General features: G+C 42.1%; 1 protein-coding gene across 4 annotated transcripts in view; it reads left to right on the plus strand.

Moving 5' to 3' along the window:
• Slc23a2 (solute carrier family 23 member 2) overlaps positions 1-25763 on the plus strand; it is a 113904-nt gene that overhangs the window by 33827 nt on the left and 54314 nt on the right. For all 4 annotated transcript variants that reach the window (XM_076851567.2, XM_076851568.2, XM_076851569.2 and 1 more), the window contains one exon: positions 18167-18423. In XM_076851567.2, coding sequence (XP_076707682.1) covers positions 18316-18423 — 108 coding nt within the window. In that variant the 5' untranslated portion in view covers positions 18167-18315. The remainder of the gene's footprint in view (positions 1-18166; positions 18424-25763) is intronic.

Genomic DNA, 25763 nt, shown 5'->3' on the forward strand with positions numbered 1-25763 from the left:
ATTTGAGGTCAGCTTCAGTAATTTAATGAGGCTCTATGCAACTTAGGGAGACCCTGTCTCAAAAAATAAAATGGGCTGGGGATATGGTTAAGCACCCCTAGTTAAATCCTGAATATCAAAACACACACACACACACACACACACACACACACACCTGTAGTCCCATTTTGGAAAGATTGCCATGTAAACTGCATGGGATGCAGCCATCTGTTTCTTTAGCACAACTGTACATGTGCATACACAGTTTTTTTAAAAGAGATCATGTGAGTAAATAGAATATATATATTTAAACAACTCGTTTTCTGGGGCTGAGGATGTAGCTCAGTGGTGGAGTACTTGCCTAACATGTGCAAGGCCCTGGGTTCAATTCTAGGTGTGGCAAACAAACAAAAACCACCTCATTTCCGTGTAGACAGACCCACTACTTGTAAATCTTTTGCATTCCCTTTCTCATAAATTGAGCTTTCAAAATCTTTTTCTTTGTGTATTGGTAAGTCCTTATTAGAGAAGACTGTTCTGGAAGTTCTATCAAACTCCTTTCCTTTTCTGGCTTTTATAGGCGTCCCTGAGCGTTTTTCTGGCTTTTGGTATGGCATAGGAATTTTTTTTCTTGGGGTGTGGGGGGGACTATTTTTTTCTTTGTGTCTTATATGCTCAGAGTTTTATTCAAAAATTGACATTGAGTTTTATCAGATGCCTTTTTGGGTTTCTGTAGGTCCTACTGTTTTTCCTCCTCCTATCTCCTGATGTGAGTAGTAGTATGTACTAGCCTTTCCCATTTTCTTGGTTCTCATCCAGTTTTCTATCATTATATTAGTCTGTCAGATCCTTTCCTGGTGCTTTGGAGCTGTCTGAGTAGCGTGAAGTGACTCTACCTTGGCCTTTGGTACTTGCTTGGGAAGCCCCTGGGTGCCTGGTTGAGTGGATGGTCTGCTCTGTCCTTGGGAGACTTGTCCAAGAGCCTGCTTGAATTTATTTATCAAATTTATCCAAGTCTTTTGCTTATTTTCTAGACAATGGTCCTCTTTACTCCTTTTTACTTTCTTTCTTTCTTTTTTTAACGGACACAGTATGTTTATTTTACTTATTTTTTTGTGGTGCCGAGGATCGAACTCAGTGCCTCACACATGCTAGGCAGGTGCTGTGCCACTGAGCCACAATCCCAGCCCCTCTTTTTTTTTTTTAGTTTTGAGTGGACACCATATCTTTATTTTTAAGTGGTGCTGAGGATCGAACTCAGTGCCTCAAGCATGCTAGGCGAGCACTTCACCACTGAGCCACAAACCCAGTCCCTTTTTACTTTCTTTAGGGTATTTTGTGGCTTATGTTTTCTTGTTCAACTGTACAGATAATTTTACAATTTCAGTTTTGTCTTTGATCCAGTGATTATTCAGGAGAATGGTTAAACTTTTGAAATTGTTAGGGGATCTTGATAATTTTATTTAGTTTCTTTTTGGCCCTGTAGTAAGACAGTGGAAAATGTAAATATACCTTTATTTTGGGATTTGAAATTTTCCTTGTGGCATTTTTCACAAATGCTCTTTACCATTGTAAATGAAATTGTTTTCTGTGGGATTCAAAATTTGCTACCCATTGTGTTAGCTTTATTCGTTGTGCAGGTTAGATTCCCTAACCTACATTGCAAGATGGACGAGGAAAGGGAATCTGTGTTAACTATCTGTTAAGTATCTTTTTGGAAAAGGCTAAATTTGTTGGTTAAATCTTTGACGTTTCTTCTGGAGTTTTAAACATATGGGCTTTATTTCAGTGAAAGAATGTTCACAATGTAAAGATTGACACCATCATTGTGAATTTTAAACTTCAGCAATGTAAAATGACCCTCTTACCCATTTAATACTTTCTGACATGAATCCCATGGTGTTTGGCTTTTTTTCTTGGCTGTGCTGAGAATTAAGCCTAGGACATTGTGCGTGCCACGTGAGTGCTCTACCACTGAGCTACAGCCCTGGCCTGTGTTTGACATTTAAAAACTAATAAGGCAGCAAAATTTTCTTTCTTTCTTTTCTTTTTTACTTTACTGAAGTGTTATCTTCAAGTGTTGGCCTTTATTTTCTGACAAGATCTAAGAGTATTTTTAATGAAATGAATTTAACTTGTTTATAGGTTTAGTTTGTGTTTTTAGTCTGTGTTCTGTTTCAAATCCTAATACTAGATGGACTGGTGATACTAGATGGTAGAACACTTGCCTAATATACATGAGGCTCTGAGTTCAATCCCCAGGAGCCCATCTAGTCCCTCCCCAAAATAGTGGTTTCTTTCTTTCTTTTCTTTTTTTTTAATACAATGCCTTTATTTTTATGTGGTGCTGAGGATTGAACCCGGGTCCCGTCCATGTGAGGCGAGCGCTCTACTGCTAAGCCACAATCCCAGCCCCCCCCCCCAAATAGTGATTTCTTTCAAGTGAAAAACATTAAAAAAGTTTATATTCCTGCATCTGCATTTGTCATGGTTAAAGACCTTGTCTCTTTGGGAGAAGGGTTTTAGACTCTTCTTACTCCCCATATTGGTCTGATTTGTATTGCTATAACAAAATACTTGATACTGCATACTTTATAAAGAGAAGTTCAAGAGCATGGTATCATTGTCCTAGTAAGGGGACTTAGGCTGCATTACAACATGATAGAAAAGTGGAAAGGGAACCAGCTGTGGGCAAGAGGGGCCAAGTCCCTAGTCTTTTTTGGGTGGGAGTGGGGTGCAGTCTTGCTCTGTTGCCCAGGCTGCTTTTGAAATTGTGAGTTCAAGTGATCATCCTCCTTCAGCCTTCAGAGTGGCTGGTCTTCAGGCATGTTGCACTGGATCCGGCTCTTTCTTGCCATATCAGATTGTCCTGGACAATCCTGGGGCTAAGTCCTGGTGCAGTGCCAATACAGTCATGCAGTACTTAATGAAGGGAAACACTTTCTGAGATATTGTCATTGCATGAACATCATAGAGTGTAGTTACCCAACCTAGACACACCTAGGCTGTCTGGTGTAGTCACCACCGTGTATACAGTCTATTGCTGAACAAAAAACTCCCATACCCAGTGTACAGCACTTAAGACAACCAATCATTTTATCCTTCCTGTGTCTGACCTTTTCATCCTGGCGGTCAAACCATTTTGGACGTGTCCAGGTACAGATTTCTCTACATGGGTTGTCCTTGTAATCTTACACGGAGATTTTTCTTAATATCAGAACAGTTTTTTTATTCAGTACATTTTATTTTAGGTAAGTCTATTCCATTTTTTTTGTTTCTTTTATGGTGCTACCAAGCTACATTCCCCACCCCTGTTTTTTGGTTTTTATTGTCCCCTTGTACTGGGCTTAATGAATGCTAAGCCCTCCTCAGCCTTTTTAGAAGACTTATTGAGGTATGGTTTTAACTCACTATTTTAAAGTTCACATAGCTCTACCACCACTGTCACCACAGCCTAATTTTCGAGCATTTTTCTCATCCCACAAGGAAACCCCAGATCCACTTGTAGTCACTCCCTTGCCATCCCGGCCCCAGGCAGCCTCTCTGTGCTTCCTTTCTCTGTAGATTTGCCTATTCTGGACATTTCATACACATGGACTTGCACAGCATGACTGGCCTCTTTGTTCCTTTCGTTTAGGTCCAGTTAGGAAATGCTGATTACTCATGACATGGTTTTGCCCTTTGCCTTTTCTCCTCAGTTCTCTTCTCTGAGCTGTACTTGCCTTTCTGTATTCTTTCTTTTCTCTGTTTCTCAAGCTTGTCCTCCGCTTCTGTTTCAGCTTTCTATTGTTTCCTTTCTCTTTATTGCTTCTCAGTTAATTAGGTTCTTCCCCATCCCGCTTGTTATCTCATGGTCTCAGTTCATGTTCTTTATATAATTATCCGATTCTTTTCCTTTTACTTATTTTTATTTTTTTAGTACCGGGGATTGAACTATGCTCTACCACTAAGCCACATCTCCAGCCCTTTTTTATTTTATTTTTTTTGAGTCAGGGCCTTGCTAAATTGCCAAGGCTGGCCTTGCACTTGGACTCCTCCTGCCTCGGCCTCATGAGTTGCTGGGATTACAGGCATGTGCCACTGTATCTGACTATTTTCTGTTTTGAGATGGGCTCTCACTGAGTTCCCCAGGCTGGCCTGGAACTTGTGATCTTTCTGTTTCAGCCTCCCAAGTAGCTGAGATTATAGGCATGCACATGCTTGGCTTGCTTTTTTTTTTTTTTTTTTTTTAATGCCATTTTTAAAAAAGATTTTATAGTTTCCTCCTTTTTTCCACGTGTTTTTCCTTTTTGCTCTGCAGTACATCCTCTCTGGGTTTGGAATTGTGGAGTATCCTAAATATAGTCTTTGGCTTCTTGGGCTTGTTGGGCAGTCAGTGGGAAGCTGTGTTTGGGCACTTGTAGGGGTCAATCTCTTGCCTACAGCATTTGGCTCCCAGCTTTCTCCCCAGTTTCTACCATGGCTTCTCTCATCACACGGTGTCTTCCTCTTCTTGTCAATGTTTACTTGCTCAAAATTTTCATGAATGAGCAACACTTCTAGAGCTTTTCTCCTGTAGATGTCTAAGATGTGTCTTGCTGATGGTAGATGCCCCTCCTGCCTGGCTCTCTGGATCCTGTCTGGTTTGTGACGTTCAGCCTGGAGTAGGGGAGATGGAGGCAGGAGTTTACATCTGAAGGGCAGAGGGTGTCACCTGCTCAGGCTCTGAAGGCCCTGGCCTGAGGCTGGGACTGGGAAGGCTAGTCTGGCTTCAGGTGTGGCTTCTTTCCTGTTACTGATTGTCAGCCCTTCAGTATCACAGTTACTTGTTGGCTTTGCCAGCCATTTGATGAAGGGATCCTACCATGAGAGCTCTGAGATTCTTTTAGTTTTGAGCATAATTGTTGTTGGATGCCTGATTGGGGAAATGAAAAAATAGTAGGGAGTAAAAGTAATTCCCCTTTTCACTGAGCTGGCAGCAGCGTGGGTGGACTTGTTCATCTGAGCTGTAGGGTATGGAAAGATAGGTTTTAATTTCCCTTCTTTGTGAGGGTTTAGAAGTGTAATCCCAGTAGCTGCTGGGGTTCTACGATAGAATATCCAGACTGCCAAGTCAAAACCTGCTGCATATTGATGTTGAGACCATAATAGAGGCCTGCAGTAACCGTTTGTAACCAGGCGGTGGCTGTTGTGTAACACAAATGGCATTTATAATGAGGTGGTGCGGTTACACAATTTGGGCCAGCCCGTGTGGGTTATAAAAGCCAAAATTGCTTCAGTACCTGAAAACGTCTCACACTGAGCACCGGGACAGTCACGGCATTGCACAGGCGTGGTGGGTGGGGCACTGGTTAAAAGACATTTATTTTGGAAGGGTAAGGTTTCACTCTGAAGGTAAGACTGTTTCTTAGTATAGAATCTCTGTTTTGGTGGGAGTGGGTTCTGTGGGGGTGAATTCTGTGGCTGCATGGATTGATTTGTGTGTCTGAATGTGTCTGTGCTTCCAGGAGTGTGTCTGTTTCTGTGTGTGCATCTGCATGTGTCCATATCTGTGAACATATGTGGGATTTTTCTACACATATATCTTTCTGCCTGAGCATGCCTCTCTGTGTGACTGTGTAGATGAGCGAGGAGCCTGTGGTTCAAGTTTGCCCAGCTGGGTTATTAGAAAATCTACAAAGCCTTTCTCAGTGCTGTCAGACATTATTTAAATATTAATAGCTGAATATTAACATTTATGCAACTCTAGGAAGGCAGCATCCTTCATTTAGTACATGAAAAGGAGTAACAGTAAAAATCCCTATCTGCAGCAGTTAGATGTCAGATTCCATGTTTTTCAGATGCCTATTTGCTTTATTTTCTAAGTCCAGCCTTGGGAGCTGCTAAAGCTCTGATTTTTTGGTTTTTTTTTTTTTTTTTTTAATGTTTTACTTTACATAGAATTTTAGGAGTTTGAAAAGTAGGGGTGTAAAAAGTAGTTTTTATATTGTCTTATTGTTCACAAAAAGGAATATAAATGAAACAGATTTCATGCAGAGATGCAGTCTCATATAGCTGAGCGCATATATTTTTAAATCCTTTTCAAGGTTTTTGGATAGTAAGAATGCTAGATTTAGTTGGGTATGGAGGTGCATGCTTGTAATCTCAGCTACTTGGGAGGCTGAAATAGGAGGATTGCATCAAGGCCAGCCTGGACAATTTAGTCCGATCCTGCCTCAAAATAAAAAGGACTGACTGGGGATGTGGCTCAGTGTGTCCCTGGGGTTCAATCCTTAGTACTTCTCCCCCCAAAAAAGGGGTTCAAATACCAGAGAAGCCACATGTATCTGTGGCATGTAGTTCCAAGTGATTGTTTTCTCTTTTTTTTAGCGGGTATGTTATTTATGAATTTCTTAGGAGGAGCATGTTCCTTTGCAGGAAAAAAAAAAAGTGACATACAGGCATGAATTGTTTAAAGGATCAGGGAGAAGTCTTGCTATTTCTATTATCATGTGCTTGGTGTTAACCTGGGGCAGTTCCTGTGACCCAGCCCAGGTAATTGCAGTGCAGTTTAGCAAACCCACAGTTCAGCCCTCATCCATCAGGGAGGTGAAATTTCAGAGCTGTCATTCCTTGTCTCAGGAGGATCTGTAGGGAACAGCTGTAACTCTTGGAGCAGCAAGAGTGGGTAGGAAGGTAAAGGATACTGAAGAAGTGATTTGCAAACGGAATGGGGAGCAGGTGGTTAAGAAAATGTGTCAAGAGTCCAGCCAAACTGAGCTGGTATAATGAATAATTAGGAAATAAGGGAAAGTGGAATGAGGCCTCTGCAGGTAAGGGAAGGAAATTTGGTTTTGGCACTTGAGGCCAAAAGAAGGTGTGAGAACTTGTGGAAGTGAAATGGTTTGCTCCTAAGAATAATTCAGAGAGAGCTGGTAAGTTCTTTGCTTGAGGCAAGGGAGTGGACAGTTGTTTGAAACCCTTCTCCCCGTAGGGAGGGTGAGTTTAAACTCAGCTGGAGGTGACCCGTGGTTCTCCTGAGGCTTTCTTCTCTGAAAAAGAGAAGGTATGAGTCTTTGACTAACTGAGAGGAAGGGTGGAACCAGTTGGCACAGTGGAGCTGGTAGTAGGGCAGAGTCATTCTCCTGGATGTTACCTTAGCCTCCAGGGTAGCCTCTGTATCAGCAGGTGGGGCCATCATAAGCCAGAGAGCATTTGGAGACCTGGAAGAGGGGGAAGTATTTTGCCGGGGTTTCTGTTCTCTCGACTAAAATGCTCAGGGGTCACTCCAGTCAAACTGGGCTGACTGGGCTGCACAAAATAATCACACAAGAGACACAAATACCTTTTTCTTTGGGGTCGCTGTGACGGCTCCTCTGACCTTAAGGGTCCGCAGAAAGAGAGAGAGAGAGTGGGAGATCACATGCTGACCCCTTTTATTGAGGGAAGCTATTCAAATGAGGCAAGGGGTCAGGTTTCAGGGGGCTGAGTATCTTCCTGATGTCCACTGTCAGCAGGTGGACTGACACCTGGGTAGGCCGCATCCAAGGGCACAGTAAGAGAAGGGGACACACACAAGGCACTTCCATGGAAGATTCTACCCTAAACACTGCAAGGGGTTATATTACAAAGGAACAGGTGAGCATAGATTCACCCATGGGGCTGTAGCAAGACACACCCATGCAGGAGACAACGACCACATTTCTGTGACTGAGCGCCTCAGCACGCATCCAGGGAGTGTAACTCAGTCACGTGTAAGGTTGGCCTCCCACAGTATTTATCCAGGAGATTTCTTTAGCTTCTTTCAAAATAACCTTCAGATGTGATCTTTCAGGCCTTTCCATACCCAGCTAAATCTAGCATTCTTACTATCCAAAAACCTTAAAAAGGATTTAAAAATATATGCACTCAGCTATATGAAACTGCATCTCTGCATGAAATCTGTTTCATTTTTATATTCCTTTTTGTGAACAATAAGACAATATAAAAACTGCTTTTTATACCTACTTTTCAAACTCCTAAAATTCTATATAAAGTAAAACTTGAAAGAGAACACATGGCCCAACTTGTATTTTCAAGAATTCTTACCTGGCCAGACATGGTGCACATCTAAGCAACTTAGGTGCAACCTGTTCTCAAAAGTTAACGAAAAAGGCTAAAGATGTGGCTCAGTGGTTAAGTACCTACTAGGAGTTCAATCCCTGAACCAAAAATAAAAAATAAAAAATAAAAAGTTCTTATCTGGCCTTCCACTTTTGCCCTTGACTTTTGTTTAAGGGTAAAATAAATCAACCTCTGTGCCTCAATTGCTCAACTGTGTAATGGAGATAACAACCCTTCCCAGAATTTTTGTAAGGATTAAGTGAAATCTTGTTTGTATTTCTGGAAATGATAGTCCTTGATGCACTGTTTTTATAAAGTCAGCTTTTCAGTGGCTTCTTTAATGGTTAGGGATTAATACATTTTATTTTTCTTTTCTTTTTTTCTTTTTTTTTTTTTTTTAGGAGAGAGAATTTTTTAATATTTATTTTTTAGTTTTCGGCGGACACAACATCTTTGTATGTGGTGCTGAGGATTGAACCCGGGCTGCACGCATGCCAGGCGAGCGCGCTACCGCTTGAGCCACATCCCCAGCCCCTACATTTTATTTTTCTCCTCCTCCTCCTCCTCCTCACCCCCCCTTTCAGATATCCAGGTTTTATCTGGCTTCTTTTGAAATTCTCTTCCTCTTAAGAGCATAAGTTCATAAATGAAGACAGTGACAGAAGGCAGAGATAGCTCATCGGGGTACAGTGCAGAGCCTCTCAGTGGCATCACCTAAGATGTTTGGTATGGGGCTCTGGTAGATTATTGTGATGAATATTTATGAACAAACGACCACTCTGATGTAATGATTATTGGTGGGCAATCTGTCCATCATTTTGGAGGTATTACGGAAAGCTTGGCCCTTGTCTCTGATGCCAATCCAATAACGAGAATGTGGTGTTAAGAGAAGAAAAAGGAAGTTTTATTGCTTAGCAAAGGAGAAACACTGGGACTCCCATCCCAGAGGCTGTTTCTCCCCACCAGGGAGAGCAGAGGTTTTTAAAGAGGTGATCCAAAAGGAATACTGTTTCCTGAGACTTGGGAGGCAAACTCAAGGAGGGGAAGATGAAGGAGGAGAAGACCTGGGAGATCAGATCAGGAAGGAGAGATCAGGAAGAGGAACAAACATGTCCATTTAAAAAATATGTCTCAGTGGCAGAGCAGTGAGGGCTATTTTCAAAGCATAAAGTAGACCACTGTTGCAGAGAGTTGGGGGACAGGATATTTTGTTATTGGTGTCATCTTGCCCCACTTTCTCACTTTGGCAGATTATTTCTATGGGTGTGTGTTTGAGTTCAGCAAAAATTAAGTTGGGCTCTGGGAATATGTGCCTTTGTGTAACTGCAGAGCTTTAGGACTTATTTTGATTGATTCCATATTGCAAGGCATTTACCTTGAAACTATGAGTGTATCAGTCATTTGAGGTGGGTAAAGAAAAGAGATTTCTTTATCTCTCTGTTTTGGAGCATGGAGGTGGTTCTCTCAAGGCTGCCCATGCTGAATGTCATCACAGAGGGGGCATGAGTGAGAGGGGAAGATCACATGTTGAGGTGGAAGCCAGAGTATGATTCAGAGGTCAGGCTTGCCTTTTTCGGGGGCAGTACCAGGGATTAAATGTAGGGGTTATTCTACCTCTGAGCTACATTCCCCGCTCTTTTTATTTTTTGAAACAGGGTCTTGCTAAGTTGCCGAGGCTGGCCTGGAAATTGGAATCCTCCTGCCACAGCCTCCTGAGTAGTTGGGATTAAAGGCCCCCAGACAAGCTTGCTCTTTTAAAATAAGCCTCTTATAAGTTATTAACTGGGGGCCCTTCCAAAAGCAGTGCCCTCAGATGACTTTCCTAAGGTTCCACCTCTTGAAAGTCCCACGACCTGTTAACATGGAGGACCACGCTCCATATCAGCCATAGCCAGGCTGTGACACTGGGTCCCCCTTTCCTTGTCAGATGTGCTCTGAAGCTTTTTGTTCTGCTAAATTCCATTGTATTAAAAATTCTGCACCAAATTAATTTCATGACCCACTAGTGGGTACTAACTTGAGAGTGAAAAATAAGAGTAAGAGTTCTTGGTTTTGGAGAAGGCTGCAGGACAATTGAGTGTTTTTCAGTCACGCCCTGTGAGCATAGTTGTCATCACAAGATCTAATAATAATCAGTACTTACAGGTCCATTCATTATTGCTAGATCTTTAAATGACATAATTATAGCTAGGATCAGTATCAGCATCAGCATTGTAAGCTTCCTAAAGCAGTGGACTATGTATTGGGTAACTAATTTTATTTGAAGGGAGTTGATTATATAAAAGTTGAAGATATTTGTTCTAATAATCTTTTTTGTTTTACGTGGATTAAAAGCACTTAGGTCACATGTTTAGCATTTAGCAGAATTTAACGGTAGCAGCCACAGTTTGACTGTAATCCTTTAATAATGGGGTTTAAGCACAGAACCACAACTTGGCTTTTAAAATGCGCTTTATCATTGAACCTGGTGGCTCTTGTTTTTGTCTTGGTGAAGACCAAAGTTTCAGCCGGCAGCTTGGGGTTTTGATGTCCTCATTCCCAAAACTCCTTCTTAGCCACACTCCCACCTGTCTGGATAGGTTGGTGCAAGAAAAAATAGCTTTATCTTAGCCCAGGTTGCTCTTCCCCAGGGTGGATCTGAGGACCACAAGCATGAAAATATTTTTTTGTTTGTTAAAAGTGTAGCTTCCCAGATCTGACCTTTGGAATCAGATTTTGAGGAGGGACTTTTTTTTAAAAAAAAATGGAATTATAGAAGTTTTTCAATTTTCCCTTCTAAAATCGGCTTTGTTGAGGTAGAGTTTACCTAGAGTAAGTAGGTATGCATACACGTGGGGTCCCCAGTGTCACAATCAAAGCATAGCATGCTCCCATCACTCCTGAGCTCCCTTTTCTCCCTTAGGAAGTCCTTCCCTGCCTCCATTCCTATACTAGGTAGCCCCTGACTGTATCCTGTCCCTGTAGGTTAATTCTGCTTTTTGAGAATCGTCTTGTTTCTGACTTCCTTCACTCAACGCAGTGTCTGTGTGCTTTATCCATGCAGTTACTCAGGGCATCGGTTGCCTCCTTTCTACCATTGAGTAGTATTCCGTTGGATGGACACATTATTCACCTGTTCACCTGCTGTCCATGGACCATTGAGTGTTTCCAGTTTAAGGCTATTAGGAATAAAACGACTTTTGAACTTTTGCTTACAAGTATGAACCACAGATTCTTACTCTTTGATCTTTTCTCTCTTATCCTTCTTATATTCTTTAACTGTAGGTTTTGTGCCTAGATCACCTGATCACATGATGGATTTGCAGTGTATTTGTTTTTGAAGTAGTAGTCATTCAGTGCCATCTATTTGAGGTTAATGTGTATTTCATTGGTATTTGTTGGCCATCTGTTTTATGCTAACAGCTGTATATGCCAGGGGGGGATTCTACACTTGGGGAGAACCTTTAGTGGTTAATTTTTTCAGTGATCAGAAGCTTTGTATATTGTATATTATATGCTGGGAACTCTACTAGGTGCTGACCATGGCAGTATATGTTTTTTAGGTTCTTTTCAGAAACATAGGGTTTTAGTATTTAACTCTAAGAGTAGCTCAGTCCTTGAAACCTCTGGTTGGAGGTCCCCGTGGTGTTTACAGCCCTGTAATCCCAGTGATTTGGGAGGCTGAGGCAGGAGAATCCCAATTTTGAGGTCAGCCTCAGCAATTTAGCAATAGGCTGTTAGAAAACAAAAATAATAAAACAAGGGCAGGGAATGTAGCTCAGTGGCAAAGCACCTCTATGTTCAATCCCAGTACAAAAAGAACACAAAACCTCTGTTTGGCTAATACTGGCATACTTTCAAGTCAGTATCTTAAGCCACAGTGAGGGGTGACACTGATTCCTGGATAGGAAGAGAAATGACCAGGTAAAAAACATTGAGTACAAAAGAAATGACTATTTGCCAAATAGCTGATAAACTGACCCTTGTTTTGCATTTTTACCCGATTATGGGTGATTGGAGAGCTAGTAATTTCACCTAGTAGGTACTAAAAGATTTGTTAGTGATTGAATGTTTTACTTGTCTACTTATTCATAAGTTTCCCCAATTGCTATTTTTTCTTCTTCGTCAGTCTTGTGTTTATTTTGAGGTGAGTTTTATTTTGAGACTGATGATTTCCTGCTTGCTGAAAGGTAGTGGTTTTTAACCCTGGCTGCCAGGGAGCTTTAAAATAACCTAGATGCAAAGCATAATTTGCAGAATCTTCACTTTTCTTCAGTGTTTTCTGATAAGTTATTTTAGAACTTTAAACGTGAAAACATTGCTTCATGCTGCTGTGTCTTCAGCTCTCAACAGAAATTTCCTTTATAGTGTGTGTGTGGTGGTGGTGGTGGGGGGATGCTGTAAAGGGAGCCACCACTACCCTGGGTTGGAGTGTGAAGGGAGGAAAGAACTGTGCTAATTGCAAACATCAGCAGGCTCTCCGGGGAGAAAGGGAGCCTATTTTTCATTGCTAAGTAAGTAATTTTAGAAAATATAGAAGATTATAAAAAGAAAAATAAGTTATTTGAGTTTGATTCATGTTTTGTCAAGTGAACATACACTTTACACAGATATTGTAGGTTAGTGTTGTACCTATATATTTTTAATGAGATTAATTGCTTTTAATCCTTTTAACTCATGGCCTCATTTAAAAAAAAATCACATTCAGCATTTTCTACTCAATTTTTAATTGTGTTTAGCACTTTTAACAGGATCTATGCCTTCTTAACCAATTTTTAAGTCCACAATACAGTATTGGCAAGTATATCACATGGTGTATCACAGCAGATCTCGTCCCCCCATCCTTATATATAGTCCCATAGCAGCTTTTTCTTTTTAAACCTTAGGCCTTGCTTTTCTGGATTTTATTACAGTGAACCAGTTGTCTTGGCATATTATGTTGGAAAATCCGTATCTTGTACTGTGATTTGAAGTGGCCCATGTCATGCCCGTGTCAGCCGTGGGTTCTTTGTTCCCTGGTGTTAGTTTGATTTTGTATCTCTTAAACCCTTCTGTTTCTTGCAGCCTTAGATTTGGTTTCTAGCTGTGAGAGCACATTCCTTTTACTGTTTTTCAGACCTTTGTGGCTATTCTTGATTATTCTTCCAGAAAAAAAATTTCTAAGAACCCTTCCCGTTTTCCTTTGGGGTATTAACTAGTAATTATTAACATCCTGGCAGTAGCTTTTCTGTTCAGGACTATTGTCCGCCTCTCTGGTTATTCAGTTCTCATGTTCCTTAGTAATATTTTATTGTTTTCTTCATACTTTGTTAAATTTTATTTATAAATATTTATCATTATTATTGGCATTCTGAGCAGGAGTCCTTCCTTTCATTTTCAATGGGTTCACAGACTTTCCTGTGAATTACTTGGGTTTTGTGGGCCAGATGGTCTCTGTCTAGGTTCACAGCGTTTTTAAAAAATGTAAAATCATTCTTAACTGGAGACCAAGAGGCCAGCTGGTGGTTTGCCAGCCTCTGATGTAGACACTTAATGCTGGCATTTGGGAAATGTTTGATTCAGTTCCATTGAAAGTATCTTGCTTTTTTTTTTTTTTAGTACTGGGGATTGAACTCTGGGACACTAAACCACTGTATTTTATTTAGAGACAGGGTCTCACTGATTTGCTTAGCGCCTTGCCATTGCTGGTGGCTTTGAACTCTCAATCCTCCTGTCTCAGCCTCTTGAGCCTCTGGGATTACAGGTACACACCACTTGTTCATGTGTTTTGTAACTTGTTATTTAATTGCACCATTCTCTGATTTTCAGATCTCTTAATACAGTTGTAATTTGGACTTTTCCTTTTGAATACTTTCTCATCTTTGTATACAGTGCCGATGTTTACAGAGTCTTAGGCTCCAACACATCAGGTCCAGCCACTTGTCCCAAAAACCAAACAGAAAAGTAATGGTGAAAAGCAGAGTAGGTACCTACAGCGTAACTGCACTGGGAGGGCAAGGGGAGTCTGTTTTCAGCCCTATCTTTGAGGGACTGATAAAGTCTTAAGGTTTTGTAGAAAGGGAAATGAGGGCCAGGGTGGCAGTTTGCACAGCTGGAAGCTTTGCAAATCCACCAAAGCAGATGCATATTGATCAGGTATGGTCTGGACCATCATTATCTCAGGATTGGTGAGGTGAGGACTTTGGTTTATCACAAGATGTTTATTGATTAGGTCTGTTGTTCCTGGAATAAGGTGACTCGGGAGCACAGGAGACAGATGCGAAATGGAGACAGAGATGCAGATGAGAGTGAAGGCTCTGAGTGCCTTTTAGACTAGCAGTGATGTTGTATCACTGACTTGTTCCTGGCGTAATGCACCTGCCCTGTCAGGTATAGGTGTGATGCAGTAGGAGTATTAAGCAAGAATGATTGTTACATATTAGGTTCCTTTAAAAAAAGACAATACCTCATTCCAGAACTTTTGAGGAACCTTTAATATACAAGCCAACTTCAGCACTGGGAGCCGTAGATCTGATAGTGAGACTCTAGATTCTGCCTCTTGCTCCTGCAGCTGGCTGGGCAGGCAGGGCAGGCAGGTGGACATTATCTTTCTGTTTTGAGACCATCTTCATGGTCCTGAGACACAGTGATGAGGTGATAATCAGAGGAGGTATCGACAGAAGATACCCCAAGAGAAAGGGGCAATGTACAGGCTGCCCATTTTTGAGGGATGGCATGTTCAAGATCCAGAGGGTTAGAAGAGGGCCAGCACCTACAAAGAACTGAAGCAGAGCACGTTAGGAGGGGGCTAAAGCAAGACCTGGAGAGGAGGTTGGGACGTTCCTTTCATCTCTTACTCATCCTGCTGTCATCATCATGGTGTCATCATCATTCCTGGGGAAGGAATCTTGTCATTCTGAAACTAATTGTCAAGTCATCAAAGAGATGCCAACATTTTATGGGATGCTCTTGGTGGTTGCAGAATGGACAAGAGTTTAGGGCCATCAAGATGGAACAGGAAGATGATTTAAGTTCTTGGGGAGATGCTGCTGAGAGATGATGGTGACCTGTTCTGAGGAGTAGCCAGGTGGGTGGGAAGAAATGCAGACTGGGGAGTTCCTGATCTGATGAAGGTGGGAACCCCTCGTTTCACCCCTTTCTGTTGGGGTAACTTAGTTACATCAGTACTTCTGTGACCACCTCACAGTGTCTGAGGGCCATTAAGATGGTCGTAACACAGAGAAATAATGGCTGCCTGCCTGCTTAGCCAGATGGCTGCCAGAATAAGAGGCAGAATCCCTGGAAAAGGCACCCAGCTGTGTCCCTTATCCTGGAGCACCCTCAGGAATGACAAAGAGGGAAGAAACCACCTGCAGGTCTTGTGGAGGCAGTGCTCAGAGGCCAGCTGGCATGGGCTCTGTTTGTCCAGGGAAGTCATCTGTAGCTGAGCATTGAAAGGGAAGTTTTATGTCTTGTTTGTGTAAGTAGGACAGGTGAGAAAACTGTTCCACTGCTTTTGGCTCTATATCCTTTGGTGAGTAGCTTTACTTCTCTGAAGCTCACATTCTACTTTTGTGGAGTTAGAGGCCACATCACTCATATGCTCACTGGCTATTAATAACTGCCATTTATATAAGGACAGGTAAGAGATGTTCCTATTGCATGTTGGCACTTAGTAACTAGAAAAATGCTCTTATTCACCCTGCTGTATCTTCATCGTGGTCTTTCATCCTTTGGCTCCTCCTTCCCCTGTCAAGTGGTCAGGGACAAGACAGCAGGTAGACTTGCTTATTCTTTTTCTTTTTGCAGGGAGTAGGATGAGGGGCACATGAGTTGGTGAACTCTCCCCAGATTTTCCTTCTTGTTAGAGTATCAGTTTGAACATAGACCCTAAACTTCACTCTGCCCTCTCCCTTTGGCTTTCATCTTTTGCATTTTGCCTGTGGACCTTGGCATTTACCCACACAAAAGTTCATCCTGTGTGGGTGAAACCTCTGATCTCAGGTTGATGTGTGGTTTCTGGCCTTGTGGACTGGGGTGCAGAATGCTCTCTTTTGGGGACTTGTAGCAGTTTCCAAGATGAGGGGAAATGAGTGTGTGTGTGTGTGTGTGTGTGTGTGTATGTGTGTGTGTGTATAAATTATGTATTCGTTGTAGTTGGGTTTTATTTATTTATTTTTTACGTGCTGCCTAGGATCGAACCCAGTGCCTCATGTGTGCTAGGTGAGCGCTCTACCGCTGAGCCACAAGAATATATATTTTTTGTTCAATAGTCACTGTGTTCCTCCCCTCTCTACCCCTATTGCTGTCCCTTTCCTGATTCTGAAGCCCTCTCCGTGCTTCCTTCCTTAGATCCCTTTTTCTGTGCACTGAGGATGTTGAGCAGCACCCTAGCCTTTTCCTGCTAGAGGCCACTAGCTCTCTCCCAGCCTTGACGGCCCAAAGTGCCTCCAGACCTTGCCACGTGTCCTCTGGAGAGTGGAATATTATGGGTTGAGAACTACCACTTTAAACAAGCGTGGATATGGCAGGATTGAAAATGTAGCCCCCAAAAGAATGTGCTGGGCGAACCCAGCTCTCTCTATTATACCCGTGCAAGTTGATGTTCCAGCAGCTGTTTCTTTTCATTTTCCCTTTTTACCCTCTGACTGTTGAACTCTCAAACTTTGCATAATTATTTCTTTTTTCTTATCTGTTTGTATTTCATTCCCCTCCCTCGCTCAGCCACAGGATTTGTTGAATGAACAAGTGTCCCATGAAGAATTCCTTGAGCAGAGTTTCCTACTTGTATTTCCACACTCCATGTACTAGGCTGTCTTCACATTTGCAGGGCATTTTGGTTGGATTATTTGTTCTTGACGGGAAACTAATTAATTGGTGGTAAAATGTGACCATGGGCTCTGCCCCTCCCATGGCTGCATGTGAGCATGGTTATTTTCTTTATGAAAATCCAGGCATACGTAGGCACGTTTTATTTATGTGTGCCAGCCCACGCAGGAATCCTATGTACCCTCTCAATTTCAAAAGCTGAGTTCTCCCAATGCTCATTAATCTAGGGTCACTTTTATTGTTTAGGTCTCACTTCATGATTTAAAATTGAGGTTTTATTTTCTGCTGCTTCACTGAGCCTTGGCTGCATAGAATTGTTCTAGAAACTTCCTTATTTTTACTTTTTCTTAGATTTTTCTCTTAGTTCAAAGTATTACGTTATTTCTTTTTTTTTAAAAAAAAAATTTTTTTTGTAGTTGTAGATGGACAGAATGCCTTATTTTATTTTTATGTAGTGCTGAGGATCGAACCCAGTGCCTCTTATTTCTTTAATAAATGCCAGAGTCTCTCCGATTTCTCTGGGTTTGTCAGATGCATTCTGGGTCTGGTAATGTTGATCCCTCTCCTCCCACCTCCTGTCCTTTCCTGTTTCTTGCCACTTTACCTTCCTTTTTGGGGGCAAGAGGGAGGGTTTGAGTTTCTATTTTAGGTCTATTTTGTCATTTCATTCATACTTAATGTTTGACTCTCTTTTTTTTGTGTGTGTGTGTGTGTGTGTAGTATTATGTACATTTAAAAACTCACCTTGCTTCCTTCCTGGAATTCTGTGTGACCATTTAATCCTAGGTTGATTTTATTTCCTCTTTTTAATACTTTGAATGCCTGCCTCTGCCTTTAATGGGGCACATGTAGCAAATTTTGACATTTATTCAGTCATGATAAATTGCCTGTGTCCACATCATCCAGTGTGATAGCCACTAGGCACAAGTGGCTATATAAATTTAATTAATTAAAATTCAATTTCTCATTTGCACTAGCCTCATTTCAAGTGCACATAAGAGCCACAGGTGGCCAGTGTGACTCCTGGTCAGGGCAGATACTGAACATTGCTACTGCATAATATTCTGTTAGGTTAAACTGTGTTATTATATCCTAATGCATGTCAGAGACTTACCTTAATTGGTTTTTTTCCCCCTGATATTGTGATATTTTTGATAATCTAACTTAGTGGTCCTGGTTTCCAGGGGGCAATTCAGAAGAGAATGGGTACTTGAGTAGTATATTTTTGGATGTTTGGGTCTAACTAATATGACTTTTTTTTGTGCAGGGAACTAGATGATCCTGGGTCCTTGGGTTGTATGTGTGCGTTGTGGTGATTTGTTTGTAATCTCTCTTGCAGGTGCTAAGAGATGGTACTCACAGGTCTCATATCCATCTGAGAATCCGGTGCTGCAGGCACCAGAAGAGCTGACTGATTTGAGCTCCTGGCTTGAATAAGCCTTCACTCCCTCACACCACTGGCCACGCAGGCTTACTCAGCTTCTCTTGATGATGGGTATTGGCAAGAACACCACATCCAAATCAATGGAGGCCGGGAGTTCCACAGAAGGCAAATATGAAGATGATGCGAAGCACCCCACTTTCTTTACTCTTCCGGTAATAGTGCTCCCTGTCTTCATTCTTTAGATCACTCTAAAGTAATTCTGCATAGAGTCAGTGTAAAACAGGCTTTAATACTTATGTTTCAATGAAGGCCGAAGCCTTGAAATGCAAGTGCAAAGATATTGTCTTTGAACCGAGGCCCTGCTCCCAGCCTGGAGTCCCCTGCTGGGATTAACTCCAGGGAGGAAGCATGCATTGCTAATAACATTGTAAAACTGGCCCCGTGCTTACTGCCGGATATTGAAACCTTAATTTTTTTTTCTCCAAGAATGTGCTGTTATGAAATAATATGGTAATTTCACCTCTCCTTTTATTGCAAGGTGGGAGGGGAATGGCATATCACCAGTGCCTGTGGCCCGTGTTATGGCTGCAACTTCCAGAATAGAAGTAATTTTATCCAAAGAAGTGGTATCAGACAAGGCTGATCACTCTCGTCCATTATATTCAGGACTAATATTTCCCCCCAGATGTCAGATTATGGTTTGATGTGTATAAAGTTTCTTAAAAAGTATTGGTTATGAAAAGGAAAAAGCTCTTTAGAGAGAACTTGCTTTCTGGTGTTTGTCTCTTAAGATTGGAAATGTGGTTAAGTCAAGAATACCATTCTAGGATTCCTTAAAACCTTGTTCTTGAATTTGCCTTCTGTGTTGGGTGGTGCTCAGTGAGAAAAGCAAGGTGTGAACATGAATTGCTAAGTATTTTGATTGATTCATATTTTGGTTTTTACCTTAGCTCTTAAAGAAATGTCCTCTGATTTTTACAACCGGCATCACTATTTTCTTTTTGTCTATAAAGTGAAAATTACAAAACTGGATTTTCTATCGTGTTTAAACTAATGAATAGCTTTTTTCATTAGTTTGTTGTTCATGTTTAAATTAGACCAGCTTTGAAGAGTGAAAAGGAGTTTCCTGCAGGTCTCTCCTGGCTTTTTTTTTTTTTTTGCCTTAGAGACCAGCAGATTATTTCTTCACTTCAGAGACAAGAACTGAACCATGACTTCACCTCCCACTTGCCTTGCCATATAGTCTAGGATCTTGGGTTAATTTATTTATTTTAGCATTGAACTGGTGATATTTTATACTAGAATTCACCAGCGTATGTTAGCAGTTCTCATGTTCCCTGTTGTCTTTTGCATCCTTCTGATTCACTTTTCTTTTAAAACACACCAAGTGTTTGTAGATGGCGACTCTTAGTGTTTGCATCTGAAAAATTATTGTATTTTGCTCTCAACTTGTGAATAAACTTCTAACTATGCACTGTCTATTTCTCTTCCACTGTTTCCTCACACCATTCTCAGGGCTGCCCACTGGATGAAACCTCTAGTAATTTCTACTTTATCTATTTGTAAAATCATGTGTTTATATTGGATTTTTATTGTAATGATTATTCTACAATTTCCACTTGGTTCATTTCTGCTTACCTTTAGTTCTTAATTTCTTGTACATGTGTGCTTTTATAAATTATTTTTTCATTTTTGTATGTATTTGGTTTTTGTTTTCCTTTGTTTGTGTTGTAGTGCTAGGAATTGAAGCCAGGGCCTCCTGTATGCTAGGTGTACTCTGCCATTGAGCTATGCCCCTGGCCCTTATATGTATTTTTTTTAATGTTTATTTTTTAGTTGTAGTTGGACATAATACCTATTTTTACGTGGTGCTGAGGATTGAACCCAGGGCCTTTCATGTACTCGGTGAGCGCTCTACTGCTGAGCCACAACCTTAGTGCATATATTTGTTTTTAAATGTTTCTTCATTTGAATCATTAAGAGCACTAATAAACCTTTAAAACAACAACAACAACAAAAACCACAGTATTGGGAGTTGACCAGGGCCTCGAATATGCTAGGCAAACTCTCTACCTACTGAGCTATATTCGCAATCCTTTTTATGTTTTAATTTTATTTTGAGACGAGGTCTACTTTGCCCGAGCTGACTTTGAACTTGTGATCTTCCTACCTCTGCCTCCCCAGTAACAGATTGCTATTAGGCTTGGTTACTAACATACTTATTTTATAGTCTCTCTCCAGTTGTTTTCTTTTCCTCTGGAGTCTTTGGGTATTTTCTTCTCTGTGATCCAATAGAAAACTTTTGGAAAGTGCAAAGGTACTTTCCTATCCTGTGTAAGTCCAGAATCTGGTCATATAGTGGAGACTTTGTTCTCTCCCCTGGGAGTGCCCACAATGACATGAAGGAGTGTGAATTCCTGCAGAGTCCTCTTGTTGGGCTTCCGGGTCCAAGCCCGGCAGGTTCCAGCATCAGTCCCATTTATTGCTTTATGTTTCTTATGTGTGGAAACATTTTTAAAAATAAGTTTGCCTATTTGGGGGCTTTCCTCTCTGTCACTGTTATAATTGTAAGGGTGTGGTTGGGAAGGCACATTCTTCAAAGCATTAATGTTTAGGTGCACCATTACCGGGAGTCCTTGTAAGCACAGGGGAGCTGGGAATGTGGTAACCCAGAGTTGGATATAAATATAAGTCATTTTGAATGACTTGCTAAGGGACAGGACGGAGGTGGAGGCTAGGAATGGGATTAATGTGGCCACCACCTCTCTGAGGTTTATGTGCATCTGTTCTTCATTTAGTCATAAGATACAAACACTAATTCAATAGAATCCAACAGCCTCAGAGCTGAAACTGGCTTTAGAACTTTCCTAGTGTTCTGTGGAAGGTAAAATGCAGGTATTTGCTGAAAACATCCAGTTCATATGACTTGTCTAATTATATAAAGTTTCTATCAGTCGGATCATATAGGCTCTTGAACCCAAGAAAGTCTTAGGCAGGAATTCAAGAACTGAGCTGCCCCTAAGCAACACTGATAGAAGGTGGAGGGCATTGATCATACTGATTTTAACAGATATCCTTGAGGGTGGTTTAAGAGTGAACTGAAGGCCTAGCTTAGTGGTAGGGCAAGTGCCTAGCGTGTGTGAGGCTCTGGGTTCAAACCCCAGCATGCTGTGAGAGGTGGCCCATTGTCTGTGCATAAAGCTTTACAGCTTACTAAGCTTTCGAGTAGTAAGGGAGGCAGAGATGGCAAGTTGACAATCCTAGCATAGTGGAGTGGAGTGAGCCCTGTAGTGGGGGGTCCTATAGGGTACCACTATAGGACTGAAGTCCCCTTGTTTGGGGTAACTGTTTGAGTGAGGACAGATTTGGATAGTAAAAGTTTGGGGTCTGGGCAGTACCAAAGACCTGGATTCAGGTGGGGACAATATGAATGGAGATGAGGTTGATGGAAGGGATGCTAAGATTTGGGGACCAAGAGAAGGGGAAAGTTCATGATGCCTGCCGAGATTTTTTACATAGGTACCTGGTTGGTACCCATGTTAGCCAGTGGCCAGCACCAGGCATGGTGCCTGTTATGCCATGTTTTGAAAGCATGGTCCCTAAACGCAGCAAGGTTGAGAGGTGGGGCTTTTAGGCCATGATTGGGCTGCGAGGACTCTGACATTGGTGAATTGATAGCTTATTGGACTACAGGGAGGTGGGACCTAGTTGGAGGGCATGCCCTGGAAGTGTTCAACTTCTCTCCTGCCCTTCTATTCACTCTTATTTTTTCCTTCTCTTTCTGCTCTCTGGCTTCCTTCAGCTGAGCAACTTTCCTCCACCATAGCCTTCCACCATGATGTTTCTGCTCTGGCATTAGTCAGCCGTGGACCAAGACCCCTGAAACCATGAGCCAAAATAAATCTATCTTCCTCTAAGTTCTTGTCAGGTATTTTGGTCACAGTGTCGAAAAGCTCACTAACACAGTACCTTTGCAGAAAATATGGAATCTAAGGAAAACCGTAAGTTCAGAAGGTGGGAGATGGAGATGATGATTTCATTTGAAAAGTTGTGGATTTGGATAGCAGAATTGGTTTCCTTGCAATGGCGAGAGGAGACAGACATTAAATAAATATATGAATCTTATGGCCACCACTGGCCAGTTCTGTGAAGAGAAGTAAATCAGGAAAGAGAGATAGTGAGGAATAGAATGTGAGGTCAGATGGATTATATTGAACTACTGGCTGTGCATGATTTTTTTTAAAAGTATGTATTAGTGCCTCCCCAAATCCTTGACCTCATGGAGCTTCTGTCCTGTGGGAGAGACAAGACAAAACACAGTAGAAATAAGTCAAATGTGTAGATGATATTAGATATAAATATGTATGAAGGAAAAAACAGGGGAGAGGATTAACATGATGAAAGTTTGGGTAGCCCAGAAGGACTGTACCGTCAAGGTGGCATTTGAGGACAGCCTGGAGGAGTGGAGGGAAGCTTGTCATGACTGTGTTGGCAGCAAGTGCAAAGATCCTGAGGCAGGGAGGCAGGTGTGCTGGGGAGCAAGGCTGGAGGGGTGGAATCAGCTGGAGATTGTATAGGCCTCAGGGTCTAGATCAAGGTTTTGGCTTTTTCTGGATTGCAAAAAGCTTTGATCCAGGCAAGAGCTGACTCCACAGACAGGGGAGCTGACGTGTCTCTAGCCAGGGTGCCAGCCACGTGGAGGTTAGAAGTGGCCAGCTCTGGAGGAGGATTGGCTTCTGGGCCTGACAAGGGTGGAGCAAGGGGAGGAGGTAAGGATAACTTCCAGCCATTTCCCCAAGCATCCGGAAGGGTGGGTTGGTCAAGTCCTGAGGGGAAGAACCAGGTTGAAGGAGGGGTAGTTTAGAGAACAGTGCTGCCTGTGGGGACATCAGTTTCGGGGTTAGAAAATTGGATTTGAGATTGTGTGCTCAAGGAAAAAGTGGCTGGGAGGTGACAGTGTGGAGATGGTTTTTAAACCCAGGGGACTGGACAGCAGTACCAGTAAGTGGTACGTGTTGCCAAAGAGGAAAGAGATTTGGAGACTGGGAGAGGACCAGCGGAGGGGGCAGCTGGGAGGTAGGGCTGGCAGGGCTTGCAGGGGAGCCGGGAAAGTTCTGTCTTGGACACCAGTGAAGGAAGCCTGTGAGCCATGTCTGGAGCAGGGTTAAGGTTGGCTGTGGTTCAACTGTGTGTTGGGATGGCACTCTGCTTTACCAAAGAGGGAAGCAGAGGGGTGTGTGTGTGTGCAAGAGTATCGTAGTGACTGCGGACCCTGGGTCAGGTAAGGGGGAAAACAAGGGTGATGTGGGGCTCGGGACAGTGAAATGAACTGAAGTGCAGGATTTGGCAGGCCTGGTGGGGTCAAGGAGCTTTGAGAATTGGGGTCCTTGGAGTATGGAGGAGGAGTCAGGCAAATGAGGAACAGACGAGGTACATCGGACCAGAACTGGTGTTGGGTTGGATGTGGGTGGTGAGGTACAACCAGAAGTCAGGAGTGGCTTGCAGGGGAGGGATCGGGCACCTGGATGTGTTGGTAATGCCCATCAGCAAAGTGAGAAACTCAATGGGCTTTTTGTTTTGAAATTCATGTGGGAAAGTAGTGCATTGTCTGTCTACAGAGCTAAAGACTCCTTTTCTATGTTCATTTAGTCAGAAAGTGTTGATTTCCTCTGCATCTGAGCAATCTTTTCCCTCTTGTTGTCTTCTGTCAGCTAAGGCTGAGAACCCAGGTCTCAGGGAGCTGGTCTTCCTGTGGCTGGTGTCACATGTGAGCGCTGTTTACCTTGCATCTTTTGCCATAGAATGGTTTCTAATTTACCCATTAGAAAGGGGGCCGAGAGAAATCAAGACGCAGGGTGAATGAAGAGGCCGTTTAATGGCAGACACAGGACTCTCCTGGGCCCCCTGGTTTACACCTGTTGTTCCTGTGTATTTATTGATACAGCTTACTCACAAGGGCGCTGATTTTGAAGATACAGTATGTGACCACCTCAACTACAAGCAAACTTAAGAATATGAAATAGCTGGAAGCATTTTTATGCTCTTTAGGGGAAACTTTTTGAAAATACTTATGACTAGACTTATGGGATTACAAAATAATACATGTTTATATTAGGAAAGTTCATGAGGAACACCCTGACCCTGGAGAGAGTGTTAGGAGGAGGAGCGGTGCCTGGAAGTGTGGCCACTTTAGAAAGAAGGGGCAAGAAGAACACCAATGTTCATTGCAGCACAATTCACAATAGCTACACTGTGGAACCAACCTTGATGCCCTTCAGTAGATGAATGGATAAAGAAAATGTGGTATATACACACAATGGAATTTTACTCAGCATTAAAAGAGAATAAAATCATGGCATTTGCAGGTAAATGGATGGAGTTGGAGAATATAATGCTAAGCGAAGTTAGCCAATCCCCAAAAAAACAAAGGCCAAATGTTTTCTTTGATTTAAGGAGGCTGATCCATAATGGGGATAGAGGTTGGGGGGCCATGGGAGGATCAGATGAAGAACTCTAGATAGGACAAAGGGGAGGGAGGGGAAGGCGGGGAACATGGGGGTAGGAAAGATGGTGGAATGAGATGGACATCATTACCCTAAGTACATGTATGAAGACACGAATGGTGTGACTCTGTTATACAACCAGAGATATGAAAAATTGTGCTCTATATGTGTAATATGAATTGTAATATATTCTGATGTCATATATAACAAATTAAAAATAAAAATAAAATAAATGTGCCTTGAAAAAGGGAAAGACTCTCTTCCTGGAAGTGATTCCAGGAGACCTGAGACTCCAAGGGCTGTAGACTGATAGGTTTGCTGAGCAGGGTGGAGGTGAGTGTTGCAGAGGCCAGATGGTGAGCCCAGAGCCCACTGTGCCAGGCTGCTTTCCTTGTCCTTTCCCCTTCTCTGTTTTCTCTTCCCTTCCTCTATCTTTTTAAGACAAGCAACCTTGGCAGACATGGGTTGTCGGTGTGAATGAAGAGGCTATTTAATGGCAGCTTTGATTCCTCTAAACTCCAGATTATGTGATGGCAAATTTGTTTTCCTTTTTTAGGCACTGGGGTTTGAACCCAGAGATGCAGCATCTTACTTGTAGGACACAAATTAAAACCATGATAAGAAACTTTTTTCCATCTACTACATTGGCAGAGACCACACATTTTTTGTTTTGAGGCAGGTTCTCACTGAGTTGCTGGGGCTGGCCTCAAACTTGTGATTCTCCTGCCTCAACCTCCTGAGTAGGTGGAACTACAAGCATGTACCACCACGCCTAGCTGAATGTTCATTCTGAGCAATGAAAAGCTGGCAGAAAGGTTTTTTTTCTTTTTTCTTTTCTTTTTTAAATATCAATAGTTCTATTCTGAAAACCAAACGGGGAAGCCCAGAACATGTTCTTGTTCTTTGACTTTGTCCAGATGTCTTGGGCTTCCTTCTTGTACATTCCTAAGTAGAAGGTTAGATTTTAAAGTTGAAAGTCTTGGTTGGGTAGTGATAATAGTTGTCTTAGGGTTGCCTCAATTTAAACATGACTTTGGGAACAGAGGGAG

The sequence above is a fragment of the Callospermophilus lateralis genome, chromosome 3 (genome assembly GCF_048772815.1).
Source record: "Callospermophilus lateralis isolate mCalLat2 chromosome 3, mCalLat2.hap1, whole genome shotgun sequence".
Taxonomy (NCBI): Eukaryota; Metazoa; Chordata; class Mammalia; order Rodentia; family Sciuridae; genus Callospermophilus; species Callospermophilus lateralis.